General features: G+C 43.9%; 9 protein-coding genes across 9 annotated transcripts, besides 9 other annotated features; 3 read left to right on the forward strand and 6 right to left on the reverse strand.

The window, feature by feature from the left end:
* Nucleotides 1-233: 233 nt before the first annotated feature.
* FPSE_04393 (uncharacterized protein) lies at nucleotides 234-569 on the forward strand (the record flags this gene model as incomplete). Its single annotated transcript, XM_009257511.1, has 1 exon — nucleotides 234-569. One exon carries the CDS (start codon nucleotides 234-236, stop codon nucleotides 567-569), a length of 336 nt encoding a protein of 111 aa, XP_009255786.1.
* A 1,713-nt stretch (nucleotides 570-2,282) lies between these two features.
* Nucleotides 2,283-2,816, reverse strand: FPSE_04394 (uncharacterized protein; the record flags this gene model as incomplete). Its single annotated transcript, XM_009257512.1, has 1 exon — nucleotides 2,283-2,816. One exon carries the CDS (start codon nucleotides 2,814-2,816, stop codon nucleotides 2,283-2,285), a length of 534 nt encoding a protein of 177 aa, XP_009255787.1.
* Nucleotides 2,817-4,697: 1,881 nt separating this feature from the next.
* Nucleotides 4,698-6,257, forward strand: FPSE_04395 (uncharacterized protein; the record flags this gene model as incomplete). Its single annotated transcript, XM_009257513.1, has 1 exon — nucleotides 4,698-6,257. One exon carries the CDS (start codon nucleotides 4,698-4,700, stop codon nucleotides 6,255-6,257), a length of 1,560 nt encoding a protein of 519 aa, XP_009255788.1.
* An 859-nt stretch (nucleotides 6,258-7,116) lies between these two features.
* Nucleotides 7,117-7,806, reverse strand: FPSE_04396 (uncharacterized protein; the record flags this gene model as incomplete). The annotated part of the gene is made up of 3 exons (XM_009257514.1): nucleotides 7,117-7,233; nucleotides 7,284-7,356; nucleotides 7,418-7,806. The coding sequence occupies 3 exons, from the start codon at nucleotides 7,804-7,806 to the stop codon at nucleotides 7,117-7,119; spliced, it is 579 nt and encodes a 192-aa protein (XP_009255789.1).
* Nucleotides 7,807-10,026: 2,220 nt separating this feature from the next.
* FPSE_04397 (uncharacterized protein) lies at nucleotides 10,027-11,247 on the reverse strand (the record flags this gene model as incomplete). The annotated part of the gene is made up of 1 exon (XM_009257515.1): nucleotides 10,027-11,247. The coding sequence occupies one exon, from the start codon at nucleotides 11,245-11,247 to the stop codon at nucleotides 10,027-10,029; it is 1,221 nt and encodes a 406-aa protein (XP_009255790.1).
* Nucleotides 11,248-11,294: 47 nt separating this feature from the next.
* Nucleotides 11,295-11,320: a microsatellite.
* Nucleotides 11,321-12,762: 1,442 nt separating this feature from the next.
* Nucleotides 12,763-15,083, reverse strand: FPSE_04398 (uncharacterized protein; the record flags this gene model as incomplete). The annotated part of the gene is made up of 3 exons (XM_009257516.1): nucleotides 12,763-13,134; nucleotides 13,186-14,954; nucleotides 15,011-15,083. The coding sequence occupies 3 exons, from the start codon at nucleotides 15,081-15,083 to the stop codon at nucleotides 12,763-12,765; spliced, it is 2,214 nt and encodes a 737-aa protein (XP_009255791.1).
* An 802-nt stretch (nucleotides 15,084-15,885) lies between these two features.
* FPSE_04399 (uncharacterized protein) lies at nucleotides 15,886-18,141 on the forward strand (the record flags this gene model as incomplete). The annotated part of the gene is made up of 10 exons (XM_009257517.1): nucleotides 15,886-16,016; nucleotides 16,071-16,207; nucleotides 16,258-16,404; nucleotides 16,455-16,985; nucleotides 17,034-17,204; nucleotides 17,256-17,626; nucleotides 17,886-17,919; nucleotide 18,004; nucleotides 18,044-18,051; nucleotides 18,134-18,141. 10 exons carry the CDS (start codon nucleotides 15,886-15,888, stop codon nucleotides 18,139-18,141), a joined length of 1,539 nt encoding a protein of 512 aa, XP_009255792.1.
* A 99-nt stretch (nucleotides 18,142-18,240) lies between these two features.
* On the reverse strand, nucleotides 18,241-19,659 carry FPSE_04400 (uncharacterized protein; the record flags this gene model as incomplete). The annotated part of the gene is made up of 1 exon (XM_009257518.1): nucleotides 18,241-19,659. One exon carries the CDS (start codon nucleotides 19,657-19,659, stop codon nucleotides 18,241-18,243), a length of 1,419 nt encoding a protein of 472 aa, XP_009255793.1.
* Nucleotides 19,660-20,150: 491 nt separating this feature from the next.
* FPSE_04401 (uncharacterized protein) lies at nucleotides 20,151-20,292 on the reverse strand (the record flags this gene model as incomplete). The annotated part of the gene is made up of 2 exons (XM_061988440.1): nucleotides 20,151-20,158; nucleotides 20,232-20,292. 2 exons carry the CDS (start codon nucleotides 20,290-20,292, stop codon nucleotides 20,151-20,153), a joined length of 69 nt encoding a protein of 22 aa, XP_061844447.1.
* Nucleotides 20,293-20,395: 103 nt separating this feature from the next.
* Nucleotides 20,396-20,665: a repeat region.
* A 67-nt stretch (nucleotides 20,666-20,732) lies between these two features.
* Nucleotides 20,733-20,800: a repeat region.
* Nucleotides 20,801-20,884: 84 nt separating this feature from the next.
* Nucleotides 20,885-20,993: a microsatellite.
* A 10-nt stretch (nucleotides 20,994-21,003) lies between these two features.
* Nucleotides 21,004-21,233: a repeat region.
* Nucleotides 21,234-21,249: 16 nt separating this feature from the next.
* Nucleotides 21,250-21,322: a repeat region.
* Nucleotides 21,323-21,337: 15 nt separating this feature from the next.
* Nucleotides 21,338-21,484: a repeat region.
* Nucleotides 21,485-21,620: 136 nt separating this feature from the next.
* Nucleotides 21,621-21,702: a repeat region.
* Nucleotides 21,703-22,252: 550 nt separating this feature from the next.
* Nucleotides 22,253-22,272: a repeat region.

Here is a 22,272-nt window from a genome sequence, read left to right on the forward strand (position 1 = left end):
GCGAAAGCACATGACCGACCGAAAGTCAGAGAAGTCATCTGCTTTGATCAGGGATGAGGGTGATGTCGATGATGAAGAAGACAGCGAACTAACGCTGGAGGAGGATGAGGACGAACTTGGCACTCGTCGAACAAAACCTTCTAAGAGGTCGAGGTTCCAGTCGCTCGCACCTAGAACCTTGAACGACACCTGTTGATAGGGTTTCCATCTTCAATTACACTTTTTTGAGCATCATGACTCCAATGCCCTCACATATCTTGAACGACACGCTTCAGCTGGATAGTGATGATGATGGAATGGATCATGCGGCTGATATTGCCTACATGCAAGAACAGCCCGCGGATGGTGTTGACGCCCCTGCTAATGAGCCCCTGGCTGATCAGGAGGGTGAACAAGTTGAAGACTCTGGCGAGGAGTTTCAGACACCCAACGACGAGCCTCAGGCTCATGAGGGTGGGCAGGTTGAAGAATCTGGGGAGGAGTTCAGGACACCTACTAATAAGCGCTCCGCTGATGTCGAGGGTGACGAGGTTGAAGAGCCTGATCCAAAGCGGGCTAGAACCGAGTAGGAGGATCAAGAAGGAATGGTAGTGCAAATGAGGTGACAAGACGATCGACATGCCATGGCTACTGGTTAGCAGAAAGGTTAACCTCCTAAGTCTTAGGTTATAAAAATAAATAGCCTAAAGAGTATGGTCTAAGTAGCATAAGCTAATCTACTAATTTCGTCTCTTATGCTTCCAGCGGCCAATTGTGTCTGGTACCCTGAGGCCACTGAGAGAGGCGTACGACTTGAAAGGGGCGACCGGTGTGGCGGGAAGTAGCAGTTGAGGTACAACGTATGTCAATAAAACTGTCCAAATTCGAAGATTGACTTGTTATAGTATATGTATTGAACGTCTCGTATTCATGCTACTACTGTCTTAACAATCTGTCTCAACATTGGAGTGACCAGTTGCAGACAATGACTTTAGGGTGCCACTTCTAAAACCCCACTAAAGAGCATCTAAAGCAACCGGTAATGCCTTAATCAGCCAGGAGAACAAAGATTGTTCTTGCATCCAAGAATATAGTTAATTTCGTAAAACCATCATTCCAGCCCTGGCGTTGCGAATGACCCAGTGTCGTCTCTCTTATGTCTGTAGTGATGACTGCCGTACCTACCACCTGTAATTTCCACGGTGGCTTATCACCGTATGGTCGGACTACTACAGCCCTTCGTGGAAACTGAAGCCAACAGATGAGATCTCCAACCTGTAGATCGCTAGACGAGAGACCAATTCTCCACGGTGTCCTGCCTCGAACAGCCATTTGGAAAAGACGAGGGCTACTGGTGGAAGCCTGTGCTATACTTGGGCCATGGTTTTTGGAGACTTCCTGAGCACTTCGTTGAAATTCTTTAGCCCACTTTATTGCCTGCATCTCGCCCAAGTTGCTTCCCACACCCCCTTGTATAGTACTCCTGCAGTCGAAGCATTTCCTTGACAAGGTTTCATCGTCCAGGTCTAAGATCGTAGAAATAAGACAATCGCTTTCTTTATGAGCATTGCCCAGGTCATCCTTATAGTTCGCTTGAACTCGCTGCACCCACGAATCAACCTCTTCCAATTTTCCAATTATTTCTTGGGGCTGTGGACCAACATGAGTAACACAACCTAGTATTGCTCCTGTTAATTGGAATGCTCTGATGGAGTCCGTGTTTGTGATTATTGTGTCAATTCGATCCCCAGGTGCATATGTTCGTAGGACCTGCTGCAATGGATCGCATTCTGCCCCCATAAGCAGAAACTTGACGAGGTATCCAACACATATGATGTCCTGATTAGAAAACAAATTGTGCCGATTCATGAATTCCATAACGTCGGTCCAAATCTCGAAGAGCGACTTGTTATAGTCTATAACAAAACCGCGATCATCGGAGGCCATTCCCAACAGGCCATATACCTTGTCCTTTCTGTCTTGACACTCAGCTTCCCGATGAGTTCGCAGGAGATGAAGTAAGGTGTTTGAACCAGTATACTTGTCCTGCCTCTGCCTCTCCAACTTCATGGGTCCCTCTGATCCGAGGCCATTAGTCACGAGAAACTGTGTGAAATGTCTCCATTCTATCGCACAGTTTCCAAAGCAGACTTTAATTTCCCTGGCTAATACAATTTCCTGGATTATCCAAAGACGCTTCCAATAGGCATCATTGCAGAGCTCTATTGCCAAATCGCGAACAGAACTACCAGTCTGGGTTGGTTCTGGTGCCGATTCTGGTGTCGTCTCGTCAATTCGAGCGTTCATATGACAAAACCATCGCAGGTGAGGCACTTGTGCCTCATGCCTTGAATAACCTTGACCCAGCCATACAACCACGGTCTGAGCCCTGAAGTAGATGTGGTGCATGATCCGAACCTGTTTGTTTCGCTCATCGATATCGTTTGATTGATACATATTGCATCGATCCAGTAACTGGTGTCCGGACAGTGCTTGCGAAGGTAATGCAAAGCGTCCCAAAGATTTTGTCGAACGCTGAAGTCGTGTCCGTTGATCGTAATCTTTTGCTCAGCTTCACCATTCCCCCACATGTAAGAAAGGGCGTCAAACTTTGGCTTGTTACCAAAAGCAATCTCAGACATGGTACAGATGATGGGGTCGCCATCGCTGGCTGCTTCGATTCTTAAAAGTCGCGTGCAGTCATGGTCTTCACTGAGCGGATCATGGAGAGACAAGGGTTGTCCGAGGGAGTGTCCAGAGGCAGCATCGACACTCGGGTCTTGACTTTGATCTGCACAGCCTGTGGTTTGACGCATTGCCAAAATATCGTCCTTCATTGTTGGTGTATGAAATGGACTTGGACTGTGATTGTTGGTTGCAGGAGGGCGGGGTAATGTCACATCATGTTACTGAGGCGCTGCATGCAGATATCCCACCCTCGCTTATGCGTTTATCTTCCCAACATGTAAACAGAATACTGGTCCATGTAGATCGTACCAGAAATGTTCATATTGGGACTAGGGATGAGGTACCATTGACATTTCGTCATGTCCTGACTATGCAGCCACAGAAGATTGCGCCTAGGCTTCCCCCTTGGCGACTATGCATCTGTCTTGACGCAGGCTGTCATTTATCCATCTGTCAGTGAAGCCTGATGTTGCCAGAAAATTGATCGTTGGAATCATAAGAGACGAAATTAGTAGGTGAGTTTATGCTGCTTAGATTAGACCTCTTAGGCTGCTTATGATTTTCACCCTACAGCGTAGCGTCTAGCCGGTTTACTATCCACGAATAAGGGTATCTCTTACAACAAAGTACAGACTCTCAAAGGGATTATCCCAAACATTCCCATGATTCCAGGGCCAGTGTGGCATGTTATTAGAGGACAAGCCCCGAAAATGTCTTCGCCTCAGCCTGATGCAAGTGCAGCCATCCAGGAGCATCCACGTCGCATAAGTAAGCATCTGTGTTATGCCCCACCTCCAGCAGATCAGGTGTCATTGTGTGTGTGTAGAGAGGTAAGCACTTGATGCAGGAAATGCAAGCCACTTCGGATGATGGGCGATATCAGCAGCTAATCAGATGAATGTGCCAGGAGGGAGGTAGTACAGCGATCGACATTGAGCGACTGAAAGCGGAGTAGAGAATATTGCATGGGAGGAGTTAATTGAACATATGCTGTGACACCATATGTAATTGTAAATTCCATGTACACTGTCCGTCACACTTGTGACATATAGATAGGACGGTGCCCACATGCGCTCAGCCTACTCAGATCCATATCTTTGCAACGGGCGATCCAAACCAACATCCGCCTTATTCAGTTCTGTTTAGTTTAACTTGCTGTTAACCAATTATGGTATGAGAGTCTAGTGTCACCAGACACCAAAGGGTTCATCCGCAGAGCTAATATGTCATCTTCGAATAGATTTCTTCGCCTTGGAACGACATAACCCTCGCTCCTGCACCAGAGTTCCCACCACCCTGTTTTCAATGCAAGAGTCCTAGCAAACGCCACATCACTTCACCGTCAAACACCAACGGAAACGCCTATCGCCCATACTACAAGTGTCCAAACTGTCCAAAGTTTCTTTGTTTCGCAGATACAAGAGGCAACATTCCGAGTAACCCACCATGCCAGTGTGGCAAGTCCAGCAAGCTTCAAGCAGCAGGTTGGAATAGTGAAATCCCTGGTGGCTTGCATTTTGTATGTAGACTGGGCACTTGCGGCTACTATGACCTCGCTTTGGATAGAAATAAGGAGCATATTGTGCTGAGTTGGGAAGAAGTAAACAATTGGATTGGCGCTCGCCTACTTTGATGAATGGCAACGCGTACCCAATATATGATGTCTCGATGGAAGCGATTGTCATCACATATACTGCTAAGCAACTATTATATCAGTTATGTAAATATACATACCTAGAAATAAATTGCCACGATACAAATTGTTCAACTTTAAAATAAGGTGAAAGTACTGGGGGCGCTGAATGAAAAACAAAACAAAATAAAAGTATAAGAAGCAAGAGGACGCTATGGTCATGATACACTATCTAGGTTTTTCCTCCAAGCAGAGAGTTGAATCTAGTGTTATGAGTCACTATCACGTAAAAAGGCTAAAATCATTAGAAAGTCAAAATCCAAAATATATAAATACGAGAAGCGATCCCACCCACTCCTCTCTTTCTTCCCACATTTCGACATCATACACAGCCAAAATGGATCCCTTTCAACAACTACCCCCCGAGGTTCGGCTCGAAATTATGAGCCACATCCACTCCCACACGACTCTTTGGCGACTCACACAAGCATCCCCAGCAATGTGGAACCAGTGCGTTGTTTCCAAACCTGCTCTTCTCAAAGGGTTTGTATCAAGTTTGGCTCAAGTTGACAATAACAACCAGGACCTGATCCAGGACCTGATCCAGGATGCCATGGCAATTATTCGATTTAACGAGTCAATGGGAAATAGAGAAGAGACATTGTTTCTCTTTGATAGATGGCTCGTCAAAAGTCTACCTACATTCGAAACAAACGCCGACATTACCAAGCTACATCGCCTCTTCGTGCGCACCAGCTTCTTTATCGAGGACTACATGACAAAAGCAACATCTCCATCCCCGACCGAAGCATACCGCTCTCTGCCTAATATCACGTTCAGCAAAACACTCAACAACAGAGTAACCCTTGACGACTTGACGTTATCTGAGAAATATCGTCTTTTTAGAGCTTTCTTCAAGTTTGAGGTAATAACCAAGATCTACGATCCGCGACTGAAGGCTTCCATGGATGCAAAGTACTATCGCGAAAATGCTAGAGACCTGCTCAAAGAACTTGATCCATGGGTCCACGAGGCCGTCCTTTGTGTCTACGGCTATGTCGAAGCTTCCTATGGGGCCATCTTTGCACAACTGGGGAAGAAATACGGAGCCACCTCTTTTGTCGCCACAACAGCAATGGTCAAACCGTTACTGTTTCCTGACAATTTATATTTCTCTGCTCATGCCCATTTCGACGATATATACCTACCCAAACATTGCCCGTGCGTCTCATGGTGGTTGTCATGCCACGGAATGGATCTTCTTGCCCACGTACTTATACAAACGCGTCAAACCTCTCAAAATCCCGATTATCTTCTCAGCTGGTTGTACTCTATCTCACTCGAAGTTGTTGCCCCACTCAAGACTTTCTACTACGATAACAGGCGAAACTTGCTCGCACATCGACCTGTTTACCTGTCAAAGCTTTTTGCACACACAGACAACTTACTTGTTGATCATCTTAGCCAGATAGACGATACGCAGGAGGATGACAATGACTCGGACGATGACTCAGTCAGTGGCGATTTCGGATACATGTCCGAAGAAGAGCTCCAGACCCCAATACAGTTACAAATATACCGGCAGCGAGCATGGGTACTTTGTGACAATTGGAGATTATACCCAATACCACTTTATGAGCACTTCCCGTCCCCTGAGGATATTGACCAGCAACAGACAGAAGTAGTGCGCCGCTATCCGCTTACATGCTTGCGTGAGCGCCAGAGACGACGATCTACAGAATGGCAAACATTCTGGGAAGGACGAAACCTGTTATCGCCACCTGAACGAGCACCTATTCATTGGTGGGCAATTCAGTTCGTAGAGGATAATATCTACGATATTCCTCACTTTTACGAGAGTGCTTTTCGCGATGGACTCAGTACCTTTTGGAGAGTCAAAAAGGCAAAGAAAGTCCATACCTACGTTGACTATGCCTGGAGGTTAAGTAGGAAATAGTACTTATATAGTGAGTATATGAGACTAGCCAAGGTGCATATATAGCCTAAAACTCATCAGTATTTTCGTCTGATTGTTTTTCAGTCCCTGTTTTTTATTCGGTTCGCCTCCACGGCAACAGACGCAGCCACATAGCTAGGTACATTCGTGATCACAGTAGCTACAGTACGCACATACCTAGGGAGGTACTGCCAAGCTGCAGCAACATCACAATCAAGAACGCTTTAATTAAAAGGTTTATGATTGACCTACGTAGTAGGTATACATCTAATTCTCAACACATAGCACAATGTGAATCAGGCCAGATCCTATTTGATGGCTGGTACAACTTGAAGCAAAATATGCAGGCCAGATCTGTATAATTGAAATACCTTTAAGTTTTTATACAGCTGTCTTTATAGTCAAGAAAACAGAGAGTTACATGTAATATTTAATATTCCTAGCAATTACGGATCTATTTTTCAACAAATAGCACAATGTGAATCCGGCCAGATTCTGTATTACTATTGTTCCTAGGAATAATGAATCTCTCAACAAATAGCACCATGTGAATCGGGCCGGATTCTGTATCATTATTTTTAGGAATAATGAATCTGTAAACAAATAGCACAATGTGAATCGGGACGGATTCTGTATCATTAGTGTCTATAGTTTTTTATACAGCCAGCTTTATGGTTCTACTGGCAAACGGAGGCTAAGATGCAATGTTCAATATTCCCGGGAAACATAGATTGTAAATTAACGAGTGACATAGCTAACAAGAAACAAGATGACAAAGAAAAACAGTTGAAGTAAAGATTACTTCCAGTCCACTGAGCCATGGCGATCAACGCGGCCCTTGACATTTCCCATAGAACATTTAGATGATCTTGCCGTTCAGGTTGACACCACCAGGGGGGAAGACAAAGGTGATGTTGGTGAAGTGGAAATTGCCAATGTAGACCTGGTTGCGGTAGATGCTGACATAGAAATCGAGCTAGAGCTAGTTAGCTTGTCCGAGCAGTGATGTTGACATCATTTACTTACTCCAGACACGTAGAGCTTGAAGGTGGCATTGCCGGGGGCGAGCTGAGCAAACTCGTTGTAGAAGAGAGTGCCACTAAGAGACAGTGCGTCAGTATCGTTGACTCTTTCACCTAGTGCTATAGGTTTATACTCACACGTTGAGAGAGCCACTGTAGGGCACAAAGAAACCCGCACCACTAGCCTCAAAGTTCAGCTCAAGAGTGCTAACTCCGAGGCTGACGGTGAGGTTGGTCTTGGTGATGGTGATGGTACCATCAGCAGAAGCCTGGTTCTTCCAGACCTGGTGATCAGGGCAGTCGTAGCTAATCAGAGCTTCAAGGTGAGCACGGCCGCCGGGCTTGGAGATGGCATCTTGAGCGAGGTCCTGGATCTCCTGCTCGGTGGTGCTGCGAGCGTGAGCACCAGTAGTGACGTACTGGGCCAAGGCAGCGAGGAGGTTGTTGTCAACAGAGGCGCCAGAGTTGGTGGTCTGGATGGGCAGGCTCTGCTGCTGCTGCTGGGGGAAGGTCATAGCGGAAGCCATTTTGAGAAATTTGGAGTGATGAAAAGAGTTTGAAAGTTGTTGGTAGTTGTGAATGAGTCTGAAGTGTTTGTTGATGGTTCTGGTTTCTAAAGCTGAGGAGACTTGGGGTTTATATACATTTTCTTGATCATCTGGAGCGTACGCATTGCCTCTTTTTCGCACTTTTCAGAAAGCAATACGAACAAGTCCGAGGAAAACTCAACGAAAGCTGAAAATTCATCACATCTTTCGCAACTGAGCGTTTAGGTCCTGGTGAAGTGATCCCAACATGGCTAGAGTGAAGGATTCGCCGTCGCTGAAGATTCATGTCTCACTTTCAGCTGGCATTCGGGCCTCTGTCGACGGCTGAATTCAGCTATCACATACTCACTACGATGCCAGTAGAATGTTCAATCACATATATCACATATCGGCATGAGTCCGTTCGTCCCGGTAGCATCGTGACTTCCTGGCCTTCCTTGACACCTTGGAATTGGCTCTAAGCGCCCGACAAAACCCCTACGCTATGATCATCCAGGATGCATCGTGAAAGTGGCAAGCTGAGGAGACCAGTTAGTACTAGAGCGTTGCTCACAACCTGAATTGCGAAGAATGTATGTGTCGTGGGTAGGGACTTTGGTCTGTGGAGCTAGACGGTATACTCAATGACTATGCCTAATGCTCTAAGTCAGACGGCGCAAACGGCGCGAGCCGAGCACGCCACAACTGTCCCTTAAGTGTGAACCAAGGCGGAGTAACAAATAGATTTTGTGATTTCTCTGTTTTTGGAAGAAACCAGGGGTCCTCAGCTGAACACTGCATCTCACCTATACCGCTTTGGGACGATGATGTCTTGACGACTATGCCGTTTCCAGCCTGGGATCAGCCCACTACAACGTTAAATCTCGCCGTTAAGCTTTCTCACATTCTCATTGGAATCTTTTGTGCTTACTATTTGATATGCAGGTGCTGTGGCGTCTTGGTGACAGGGAGCTACTGGGCTGCACGAACATGTCCGCTTTGTCTTTGAGGCCAACCACCTAACTAGAAAGACACTAGAATACGGATACAAACGCCTGAAGATATTGTATCCTCGGGGTATCAGAGTAATTGGCCGATGGGAGCATAAGAGACGAAACTAGTAGGTCAGCTTATGCTACTTAGACTAGGCTTCTTAGGTTCTTTATTTCTATATGCTGAGTTGGGAGGCCAATCTCTCTAGTGCCCACCAACAAGCCATTACGAAAGGTTCACAATTTTCATATCTTCGTACTTGAAAAGGCAGGATCCAATGCACTTCATCAGGGCCACTTTTCTCTCGTCGACCTTGTCAGGCTTTGGCCCTAGGATACAATATCATGCTACAGAATTCACTAGAACCATAAAGCCATAGGAATGCACACCAATCACTTCAAAGTCTCAACCTGAGTCTGCTATTGGTTGTTTCGACAATGGCAAATTCCCTCTGCGCAGTCACGCATTGGAAACCGGTCTATCGTCTGTCAGCTAGCCTCTATTCTTGGAAGCAGACAAGATCAGCATGGAGGCCTGTATTGCTGCAAGCCGGTTTCTCTTCAAGAGTCTAGACTTTCAACGTTTCCTCCACGGTTGGCGGAAAGGTCCTTGGCAGTCAAGACCACACCTCGATAGTCGATGCAAGTCCAATCACATTTTTTACGACAAGCAAGCACAATCCTTCCATTGAGAGCTGGACAAACGCAACAGTGCCAGATGTCATTGGTCTTGGTAGTTGTGACTAAGATGATCGGCCTTAGTCCGATGTGACTCATCTTAGAAGAGTTCTCAGAGTAGAAGGAAGGCTGCCAAAAGACCTGCTGAAATATTTCACATTCTCTCGAATGGCAACGCAAAGTTCCATCCTTGGGCATTTCAAGTAAGCTTACTAGTGACTCCTTACCCTGGAGACTCCTCCATTAACAGGGATATTTCAATGACCTGGGCATACACAAGGCATGCAATCTATTTCATCCTTTAATTACCCAGAAAATTAATTTTTATCGCTTTCAGTAATCCAGTTGGTGGTGATCATCATGTGATGATTACAAGATACTAATTACAGGGACAGATCAAGTATTTCATCTGCAGATCGTATCACGTCACTAGTGGTCCAAGATTTCTTCGGTTATATAAAAGTATCATATATAGATAGAGTAATTCGACTTATAGACAGGATAAATGTATATACAGAAGAAACATAACAAATTGCTATTCCAGAGACGCTTACAGGGTCTTCTTGGCCCAGCCGACCTGCTGGTTGCCACCGTCAAAGACAACAAAGGCAGCCTTCAGAGCAATATCACCAAAGATGTTGATGCCAATATCCTCACTGGGCTGGATACCACCGAGGCAGGTGGAAGATCCGTCCTGGACAGGAGCGTAGTTGATGTAAGAACCGGGGATGGTAATGGTCACACCACCAACAGCGAAGCTGAAGTTGGGCAGCGTAGCAGAGCAGCTGAAGACGTAACCGCCGTAAGAAGAGCTGTAGCGGGCGCCACTGACCTTGGAGTAGTAGGCTGAGTTGACAGCGGAAGGGAGAAGAAGGAGGGTGGTACCGGTATCGGCAATACCAGTGATGGGGCTTCTGTTGACAGTAGCTGAGCCGACGGCGTATCCGGTGGAGGTGAACTCCCAGAATCCCTGAGACGAATCAACGGGAGCGTAGCCAATCTTGCCGGTGTAAGAAGAGCTGTCGATGAAGCCAAAGTTGTAGGTTCCGGGCTTCTGGTGCTTCAGGTTGGCGGTGAAGACAGCGGACTGGAGGCTGGAGGCAGCGTTATCGAAGAAGGTCTTCTGCTGGGTGGGTGTGACGGTGTTGATGGAGCTGAATCCGAGACCGAGGAGGCCGTCGAGACCAGTCTCTTGCTCAAACTGGTCAGAGACACGCTGGGCAGACTCTACAGCCTGGGAGCTGACAACGAGGCCTCCAACAGAGACCTTGTCCTTGTAAACGTCTCCGGAAGAGGTGCTTCCATCACCGTAGCTGATGGACCAAGTAGCACCAGAGAGCTTCTTGGAAGTGCTGCTCTTGGCAGGGTTATACTCGTCGTGTCCACTGCTACCAGAGGTCTCGGTGCTGAACACCCAAAGGTCAGAAGAACCAGTATCAAAGTCCAGGTTGAGCGTCTGGGCAGGGGTACCGATCTGCACAGGGGTCAACCACTCGATATCCTCATCTTGAGGAGTGGTGATGACTGAACCGCTGCCGTTCTGACGCTTGGTGTGAGAGGACTTGACTTTTTGGACAGCCTTCTCGAGACCCTTGGGGAGAGGGACGCCGTACTTGGCGTAGACGTGGGCGAGAGCAAGAGGACCGTTCTTCACGAACTGAGGGTTCTTGACTTGTTCGACGGAGAAGTGCTTGTCCTGAATGGCGGGGGCGCCGAGGGCGATGGATGCAAAGGCCAATGAGGCACTGAGGAGGGCGTTGAGAGAAGGCATTGTGATAATGATACTGGAGATGTAGAGTAGTGAGAAGAGAGAAGGCGGATGATGCTGATGATGATGATGATGAGAGTGTTGGATGAGACGGTATCAATGGCTTCTATATACATGATCGACATTATGCTGATCATCCAAGATCGTGATGACTTTGTCGTATCTTGATTGCGTGATGCTTCATCGATATGGCTCCCACTTCAATCGGCTTCTATTAGCCGTATCACCTTCCAAGAAGAGATGATCTTTTTGATATGTCTGGGACCATTGAGCTGGTCAACATCTGCCGGTTTCAATGTCTTGGCTTGATCTGTCAATGCAGCCTCCCGTCCTTGGCATCTGCTTGGCTCCTCGTGGCAGATCAGCCTCCACCGCAGCTTGGACAAAGGGACCCTGACAGCCTTGCATAAAACATCTAGTTACTATTAGGTAGTCTGCTCCGTTTAGGGACCTACCAATAACGGATGCTACCGCCGACTATGTCCGGAGTTCGGCATTGCTAAGGCCCTTACAGGCAGTTGCGTCGGGACTGCGGCATTCGAGGTCTGGGGACAAGGATCTATCCGCTGCTCTTATCAGGAGGACTATTGGGCAGGACTGTCATGTGAATCATTTAAAAGGGAGATTATCTTTCGTTCTATTGGCGCAGAGGGCGGTTACGATAAGCGTAATGGCCAGCTTTGATTCCATAATGCGGATACCCCTGCAGATCATTCCTTATCCGTTGCTAGCGGCACATGGGACGGCATTGCTTGTTCGGAACTAGGTTGTCTTTTTGTTAAAGACCTTTTGTTTAGTTTTTATATAGCTTCGTACTTTTGCCATGTGTTCATGACGGTGTGGGAATGTTGTATACGAAACAAACCAATGATCGAAACCCGTAAAGATGATTCAAGCTGTACAACAACACTATGCGCGATTTTAGTAGATTTTGTCCTAAACAGGTTCCGACATGCCATCCATTCTATCCACACACGAGATAAGAGACGAGGGCACGGCCCATTTCGAGGTCATAAGAACGGCGGAAACACGGCTGAACATGTCATTCCCGGATTTGTATAGGTTAGTGTAGTTATTTTGCAACCAGACGGTGTCGTCAGGGTATCAGAGATATGAACCGCTATGAGCATAAGAGATGAAATTATTAGGGCAGCTTATGTCACTTAGACTATGCTTCTTAGACTACTTATTTTTATATCCTAAGACTTCGGGGGTTAACTTGTCTGCTACCCACTGGGGTTTATAGCAAAAGCAATCCGTCAGTCATGTGAAACAGCTAGCACAAGACGGTGCTACTTTCAAATACACCATACAATCATGCAAGTCTGACTTATACTTGTTATCCTATATTGTTGCAGTATTGATACTTACTGTTAAGCTCATATCTCTACCAAGATCGAATGAGTAACACATTCGTACTTGTTATCCTACTTCACAGGCACATCAAAGTATCTTTTGGCCAGAACCAGGCCATCAAATATGTACAGTCTATTAGGATCTATCTATCAACGCGCCTTTTTAATTATTGGGACAAGCTGTTTCTCGAGATGCATACGGAGAATTATCCCTCACGATATACACTTCTCCCACCAAAACCAAACAGCCAACCGCCATCGAAATAGCAATAATAGGAAAGTTCACTCGTGCAAACTCATGGCTTTTGACATGGATATGCTTACGAGCAAGGATATCCCTCCAAAGAAGGCCAGCTAGCGATGCGCTAAACGCCGTGCTGAACGCACCGTAGTTGACGCCAAGAGCCATGCTGTAAATCGTAGCCCAGTATGTTCGGTCAGTAATGAGACTGGTGTCGACTGCACAGTTTATTTCTTTCCAGGCTTGGATGATACGTGATAGAAGAATCGTGGTTCCGATGTTGGTACCAGAGAACTTGAGTTTGTTAGAATTATGCCAGACATATGTTTGGAAAAGGCAACTTACGTTGGATAAAACGACTGAGAGAAAGGCCATTCCACCGATACTTCCGATAGTACCTGTCCTCTTGGACCAGTGATACCATCCCCATGCAAAAACGTTGACCCAGCCCGTGCTTACTAGCGCTTGGACGAGGACAAACATGGCAAACGCAAATGGTACCAAGGCGAATGGAAGATGGGCTGCCACGGCCATGACGGTTGGAAAGGTCTCTTGGAGCCACTCATATGCCTCTCGTGACTTTGATACCAAGTTGGGTCGATCAATTGGTTGTTTTGATACTTGGTGGAAATTACCAGCTTCGAGTTTCTCAGTATCCATCTGCGCAGAGGGCAATGCTGACATATTTTGAGCATGGAGAGTGTCCTCGTCGCCTGGGGAAGAGTTGGACTTTTGTGCTGGTGATTGCGGCTCTGATCCTGATATAATGATAGGGCTGTTTCCTGCAGTGTTCGATACCACCAGCTTTGGAATTTCGAATTGCGAGTTGGCGTGATCGTTGGTGTCTGGCAGATTCTTCAGTGCAATGCCTTCTGTTTGCTCATCGTTCGCAGCTGCGCCATGGCCAGTATCAGAAGCACCGGATGTGACATCCAGCTTGGGATCCGATTCATCCTTCGAAAGCACCGATCGTTCAAGAACTCTTTCTGCTCGTGCGTTTTCCATCTCCTTCTTATACTTGGCGGCTGTCTGACGTGTCTCTTCTCGATGAACCCAGCCGGATCCCATATCCCAGCAAAACATGACAAATGCTGCGGGAACAGTGACCCAAAAGACGGGGTACTCGCCAGTACCTGTGCTTGCAGCATTAATTGCCAAAACGGTGATGAGGGTAGCAGACATGATTAGCGCGCCAAATGCTGCGCCTTTGCGGTCGAGGAAAGGATTCATGATGTAGGCCAGTGACAAAGACATTTCTTGTCGTCCCTCGCCAGATTCGGCGGTTTCTTCGGCTTGGTGCTGCACGTAGGGGATATTTGGGTTGACTGGTTCTTTTTCTCGCGCTGCTTGAGGAAGGGTGTGCATCTCGATCTCGGAGGGGATGAGCTTTTCATCGGCAAAAACGACGTAAAGAAGGAACGGGAAGAGGACTATGGCTGTGACAACAACCGGGACAATCATATTGGCGGTGTAGACAATAAACTTGATGTTGAATGCGCCAGCGAGGACAAGATTGGTGGGGTTGGATGAGACAAGAATGGCAGAAGCGATATTGGCGATGGCGAACTGGGTAAATATCCAAGCTCTTGGACTGGTGATATTTTTCGAAACTCGAGTCATGTAGGCGAGGAAAGCCGTTCCAGAAAGAATAATGGGATCGTTTCCGATAAAACTTCCAAGCAGGAAGAAGAACGCGTAGAGGTAGAAGAAGAGTCGGTGTCCGACCTTGCCACCCCACGACAAGACCTTGAAAGCTAGCCATCGAATGACACCGGATGCATCGATAGAGATGGCAATGTAAGCCAGAGTGATGAAAAAGGCCATGATGTCGAGAGGATGGATGTGGTTTGCGCCGACAGTGCCATCGTGTACTTCTTTGCGACCAATTGCAGAAATGGCCAAGAGAAACAAATCGGCAATCAATGGCGCAGTAATAAAATTGACAGGGAAATTAAATCGCACAAAGTGTTTTGTGCAACGCTCTTTATTGTTGAGAATGGCATGATGCGTGCTCGCTGGTATGATGCGAAGGTGGACGAAGAATCGCCATGTCACGTCCACAACAGATTTGGGGACGTAGACAGGGATGTGAAAGGGCCAGAGAACAAGGATATCTATTTGCACAAGTGTTAGTGATCCTTCGTTGTATGTTGTGAGTGATGAGACGTACTAGCAACCACAAAGGCGATGAGTGTTACTATCGATCTCCATTGACGGATCTCGCTGGTATCAACACCAGCCATAGTGTGTGTCTGTTATTTTCCACAGTTTGGTAAGAGAAAAGCGGCAGACAACCTCGAATTAAATTAATGGGCAAAGGGCCAAAGCAAAGAGTAGGTGAAGAGAAAAAAGGGAGCAAAACCCTGCCCAACTCGCCAACGAACGGCTCAACGGCAATTTAGTGGAGACGTTAATCGAGTGGAGAAAACGTAATCTTTAAAATGTTATCACAAGCAACATATCGATGTGAGATATAAAGTTGGTGTGTGTGACTGAAAGTGCAGTTGATGATGAAACAAGGTCCAAGGAACTTGCCAAGTCATGAAAGAAGAAAAAAGATGTTTTCTAGAAGGAATAATATCCCGATCATAGTGAACTGACAAGGGTGCAAAATACTGGTGCCTAACCTAACCGATCTTCAGTTCGCTTCTGGTATGCAGCCCGAGGGTAGACAAAGCTGACTGAGACTTGTTCGACCTATCACATCGAGTCTAGATTGAGTCTGGAACAGGTTAGATCAACAGACCAAGTTAGCTCTCGCCCGGCTGCTGGGCCATGAACGAGTGGCTGTGCAGTCAGCTGAGACACACCAAACGACAGACACCAGTCGAAAGAGGATGCCTACAAAAGCATTGACTTTTACTCCCGGTTAGCCAACGAGTACTGTTAACTCAGTGACGTCTGGCTAATATCTGATGTCAGGTTATTCAGTATGAGTGCGCCTCATTCTCATCCACACTCCATATAAGCCATTAAACTTCCCCCGCATTATGTGGATTTTAATCATGTACTCTGTGTCTGCCCTGCCAAGACCATGCCGTTATTATGCCTGCAGTCTCCAATGTCTTTGTCGCAGCCAGGGCCGTGGCAGAACTGACAAACGAAACCAGCGATCCATTACAGGTTATTTGTGCCTGGCCCGTCTCTGGCCAATACGGCACTGGCACCCGTGTTCTGTAAGTAGCTCCAAAAATTGTTAATTGTGGCGAAAACTAATCTTGTTTTTGCAGATACTATGTCCTCATCGCCGCGTGTCTTGTTGCGCGGAGGGAAGAATGGCTAGTCAATCCCTGTTTAGCTGCGGCGTTGGTTCTACCAGCTGTTGCTGCCATTCATGGTATCGTCTTGGTAGCGATGCATAATCCCGGTAAGACAAATGTGTCACCCATAACCAAAATGGATAACTAACCGAGTCAGATGCTGTTGATATGGACATTTTTGGAGCCTTTCAGCTATGCGCAATTGGTATTCTCGCCGCGCCAGTGACAGTCATGATGTCAAAAACCTATTTCAATGACCCTGGAAGAAACACGATTTTTCTGTGGACATTTTTACTGTTGATCGGTATGTTGGTAATAACCATCAACCACCTACCCTATGCTAACTATTTCCAGGCCTCTTGAGTATGACCATCGAGTTCTACCGCATAGAAACCCACGACTGCACCAAAGATGCCTTTGGAAACCCCGTGTCAAACATCGCCTCCAACTTCACCTACATCGACGGCAACAACTGCGGCCTTATCTGCTCTACTCAAGATGGCCCTAGATCGCCCATGAGAGGCGGATCAGCCGACAATATATACGTCATCCCCGCGCCGCACACACTCACATTCGGGGCTGCGACACTTCTTGGGGCTGCGTGCTGTGTGCATGCTGTTCTATGTTTGGTGTCTATGTGGGACAGAGTGCTGGAGATTAACTGGCGCCGACGATTCGGACGGCAGGAGGAAGAGGATACAGCTAGTGAAGATGGAGATGCTAACAAGGGCGTCATGAAAACGGTCAACGATACAATTGGATTCTTTTTGAGAATTCTGGCTGTTCCTGTCTTTGGAGGCGCTGGGTTGGCAATTTTGATAGTGGGGGAGATTAATTTCTTCAGTCCTCAGGTGGAATACCAAACGGAACCCATGGCAAATATTGGTGAGTGATCATCGAGACTGATTTTTGCTTCATACTAATATTTTCCAGGACAATGGGCTCCCGTTACAGGTACCGCGATGGCCATGATCGGATCACTGTATCTTCTGCTCGCCCGACATGCCGAAGAAGCAGGCGATCCGTACGCACCTCACCAATGCAATTGTCCTCACTGTCATATCGACAACAGTGCACGGCACAGTCAAATATCGCATCATGCCAGTATGTCTTCATTAAATAGTCGACACGTTGGTCCGAGCCTTTCTGTCATAGAAACTCACGCAACAGTGGCAACCAGCCAACTCTCACCAAACACAGACCTCACACGTCCTCGGTCATTGATATCTCTACAACATCGAGAACCATCACTAGAAGGACACCAGAGTCTTAACTTCCCAACAAGAAATCCCTACAGACAAAGGATTGAGAACGCATTCTTTCGATTCGGCGAGATAATCGGAACTCCGCCTCATGACTATATCACAGAACCGAAAGTTCGAAAGTCAGACCGTGTTGATATACCAATGATACCAGGAGAGCGATACAGAAATGAACGTGTATCGGCGGTGGAAAGGGAAAGAGATCAGCATCAGGATCTCGAGGAGGAGGCTCCTTCAATGAGATCAAGATCCAGCAGCTTTCGTGTAAATGAAGGCCCCCCACCCAATGTTGAGAGATCTGCTTCATTACCAGTCACGCCAGCAGCCGCAGTGATAAGAGCGAGATCGAGATCAAGATCAAATACAGGACCCAGAACTAGACTGCCACCTTTTAATTATCAATCATGATAGAAATAGAACTATAGATATGTTTTTCTTCCCTAGAAAATTGACTATGATTGCTATTTATATTTAGAAGGAGATACTTACAGGTGACATGACTGGTGTCTTTGCTTCTTGTTAGGCTAGTGACACACTTACCAAGACCCAGCCTAAACGTACATAAAGTAATCGTATCTAGGTGGGTTGCATAAAAACCGATGCTGCTTTAGTGATTGGCATAAATATTAGATCATTTTTAGTGTATGTATTGCCTAAGAGTAGACTAATGGTTTAGTCTAGACAGATATGTAAGTTAACTCGGGGGGAAACTGACCCCCCAACTAGGGTTCTATACAATTATTATTAATTTGTAACTAACTTGGTTATTAGGGGTTTAGGCAAGTTACTAAAGGGATTTAGAATAGTATAGATGAAATTATTAGTCTATTCTTAGGCCATATATATACTAAGAGTTATCTAATATTTATATTAACTCTTCACGTATAACAGCTCAACGCCAATCCAAATCGATCCCCAAGGGCTCTCATCCTGTTCTCCAAGATCTCTGACAACCCAGTAATAAACAGGGAGTTCGGCAAGCAAACGCTCTTCAGTGACTTCAGATGCAACAAAGCGCCGCTCTCGAGTTCCTTTGCGAAGCCATCAACCATCATTTCATCAGTATCCTCTACACATTCATCATCCTCAGACCACGTGACGAAACCGTCCAATGCTAAGTGTTCAACGTTTAGCGGAACTGCAGCCCCGATGAGACCAGGGCCGGTAGAAAGACCTTTCCTTCCAGTGAGAAATGTCCAAGGTATATAAAGTGTCTTTAGCTTCTGCATCTCACGTAGTCGAGAAATTGACCCATGGAACGTGACATCTGGTGGCTCGTACTCCCCGCACGAGTATGCAGGGACGCTCTTTGCGTTGATTTCAAGATCCTCAAGCGAGTCTTTGGTCTCAAGGAGGGCTTCAGATAATACGCGCAGCATCACAGCTTCCTTATTGACCTCACTGTCGAGGTCAGGACGGTACGTCCAGTTGTACTTTAGTTTCTTCAGATTCATTGCTGCTGACAAAACTGGTGCCAGGCGACTTTCTCGTAGCCGAAAGATCTCAAGGGATTCTAGCGACGTTGGCTTTGGTGGTGAAGACGAAGGCCAAGTGAAGTTGGTCGGGTTGTCGATCGATACTGATAGAGTCTCTATATTGGGCAGATAGAACAACGCCAGGGCATCTGCTGTATTACTTGGATCGAGGTGATGTTTGTCGTCGATAGCTTCCGCAAGCGATACGTGCTTCAACGAAGTAAAAGAAGGCAAGCCTGCTTCTGATGCAGGCTCAGGCTTTTCACAAAGTGCAGCTCGCAACATATGTCCAAGGAAACGCGTGTCGTTGGTCCAATTGGCGGAAAAACAAAGTCGTTCCAGGTTCGGTAGTAGAGAAACGAGAAGGGCGGCCGACGCTTCAGGTGAACCAGATTGGACCTTTTTATACCACTGCTCGGCGAAAGCCTCGGAAACACCTGTTTTCCCTATGGCCGCGGAGAGTTGGTGGGTGGGAATCTCTGGGATGACAGGTGGCGGATCGGGAGTCTCCTCTGTCCAATCCGAGCGATACGAGCCTAGTTCATCGATGTAGCCAAAGCCTTCAAAGTCGGCATGGCGTATCAAAGGGCACAAGTCCTGTCTTTCTAGCAGTGTTCGGAGTAGGTGCATTAATTGAGTGATAGGCGGGTGAAGCTCCCTCGCCCATTCAAATTTGACAGAGGAGGAGTAAATCAGAGGCTCGGTGAGGTTGTGTAGGGCACGAGAGGTTAGCGAGAGCCTAGCCTGATCACTTTGGCAAGCGAATCCGGCGATCTGGAGCTGTACCTCCTGGGGGCAGTCGAAAAATGATGTGTTCGTCATTTTTGCAGTCAAAACTCAAGGTGAAGGAGGAGGGTTCAGGCTCTTCTTTTGTGTTGTTGGTTCGACATGAAACTGAACATGACTCAGCCTACTAATATTACAGTGATCGAATACTAGTGGGGCCCTGTAAGACACCCAAGCATCGCTAAAAAATAGGGACTTGAACCTCAGGGTTCCAGAAAAGATATCCGCTGAAAGCATAAGAGATGAAATTATTAGGTCATCCTATGCTGCTTAGACTATACTCTTTAGGTTATTTATTTCTATACCCTAAGACTTAGGGTTCGATTTTTCTGCTACCCAGTAGTTAAAGTACCTAAGTACGGATACAAACTGGGTAAATTGGACTAAGCTTAGTAGGTCCATCGTCATATAGACAAGTCCATTATATTAGTAAGCAATCTTTCTCATTTATTCTGCTCCCTAGTCTAGATAATTAATTGACTTTTAATATCTCTCCACTGAACCAGGCCTACTAAAGCTACCTAATTTCATAAGTCTGTACAGTATCTAGGCATCCCAAATAATATTATTCCTACTACACATCTGAATCTGGCCTTTCTTCGGCATACCTCCAGCAATCTTACGAAGCGAAAATTGCTCAGCCTTTACTTCGTCTCCGATATAATACATGTCTTAGTTGCATACTAGACTAGTTCACTGCTACCCCATATACCCCTCTACCCTATATACCTTATAATATTAACTTATTATTAAAGGCTACTTATTTATACCCTTTTATATATTTTAAATTAAATTTATATTTTTTTATTTTAATAGTAATAAATTTATAGCTATTAGATTATAAATATAAGATATTTTTAGTAGTTAATAATATTAAAAATTTAAATTTATATAGATTAATATAAAAATATATTATTAAGATCTTAATATTAAAGGATTAATATACTAAAAGCTATAATATTAATATATTATATTAAAAAAAGCTATTATTAATATTAAAGTAAAAGAAAAACTTAAAGATTTATATTATTAAATAAAAAAAGGCTTTTTAGTTATTATTAAAGGCTAAAATATATAGCTTTATATAGTAGTTATTAGATATTAATAGGTAAATATTATATATTAATAAGAATTAAATAAATAGGTTTTTTATATAATATTTTTTTATATAAAAAAAGGTTATAAAGGTCTTTAAAATAGCTAAGAAATATTATATAATAAGAAAAACCCTTATTAAGTATTATAATAGCTTTTATTAAGTTATTAATAAGAAAAATATTATATAATAATATATATATAATATTAATAAAAATAGTATATAACTAGAGGAAATTAAAGCTAATATAATAGCTAGGATAATTATAATAATATAGTTTAAGGTTATTAAGTTAAATAATTTAATTTAAGCTTTAATTATTAAATATATATTAATAGATAATTATTAGCTTATATTTTATATTATATTTATTAGAAAAAACCTCTAAAAATAGTAATTTTTTAACCTTTTTTTTAATTAGAAATATAAAGTAAATTCCTTAAGTTAATCTAATATAGATATCTTTAATTAATAGTTTATAAATATATTTATTTATAAAATAATACTATTAAATCCCTTTTAATAGAGACTTTTAGTTTTAAATTAATATAAATTATATATTATATTAAAATTAATAAAAAAGGCTTAAATATATTAAATTTAGCTCTCTTAATTACCTTTATATTTATTATATATTATTTAGCTACTTAATATTATAATATTTAAGCTATTAAAAGTATATTATTACTAATTAATTTATATTTAAGCTATATATAAAATAACCTTTCTATATTAATAATAACTCTTTATAGAAATATATAAAAAGGCTTTTAAAAAAGCTATAAGTGTAATAGTTAGAGTTTTTAAGGGATAAACTAGTCTATTCTAAGTTTATATTAGTAGATATATAAGGCATTACTAAGTAATAATAGAGTATTATATCTCTTAATAGTAAATAGAGTAAATTAAATATATTTAAATAAAAAAGTCTTATTAATAGTTAATAAGCTAATTATATTAATATTAAAGTAAATATATATATACTTAAGGAGGCTTATAGTCTTAAGTAAGGCTTATATTATAAGTTCTTAGCTTATATTATAAGCTTAGGCTTATATTATAAATCTACTTATAAGCTATAAGTTATAGATCTTAGCGGCTTATAGTTTAACTAATCTAATAAAGGTAAAAATGCCTATAATTAGAGGAAAATAATAAGGCTTAAGTAGTTATATATTAAGTTATAATATAATATCTCCCCTCTATTAGTCTTACCCTTAAGGCCTATTATTTTTACTATCTCTATCCCTTCTTAAGTAAATACTAATTTATTCCTTTTATCCTCTTTTATTCTTTTTAACTAAGATATTAGAATTTAAAGCTATATAAAATTATAAAGCGTAAGCTATTCTTATTAAAAATACTGAAATTCTTATTATATTATATAATTACTATACTCCTTATAGCCTTAAGTGTTAGGTAAAAGAGGGTTATATTAAATATTCTTAATACACTTATTGCAGCTATTTTTATAATAGTAAAGGTATTACTTTACTAGTAGGTAAGTTATTTTTTATTATAAGTTATAATTAGTTTTTTTTTTTTTTTTTTTT

This window comes from Fusarium pseudograminearum, chromosome 4, assembly GCF_000303195.2.
Source record: "Fusarium pseudograminearum CS3096 chromosome 4, whole genome shotgun sequence".
NCBI lineage: Eukaryota > Fungi > Ascomycota > Sordariomycetes > Hypocreales > Nectriaceae > Fusarium > Fusarium pseudograminearum.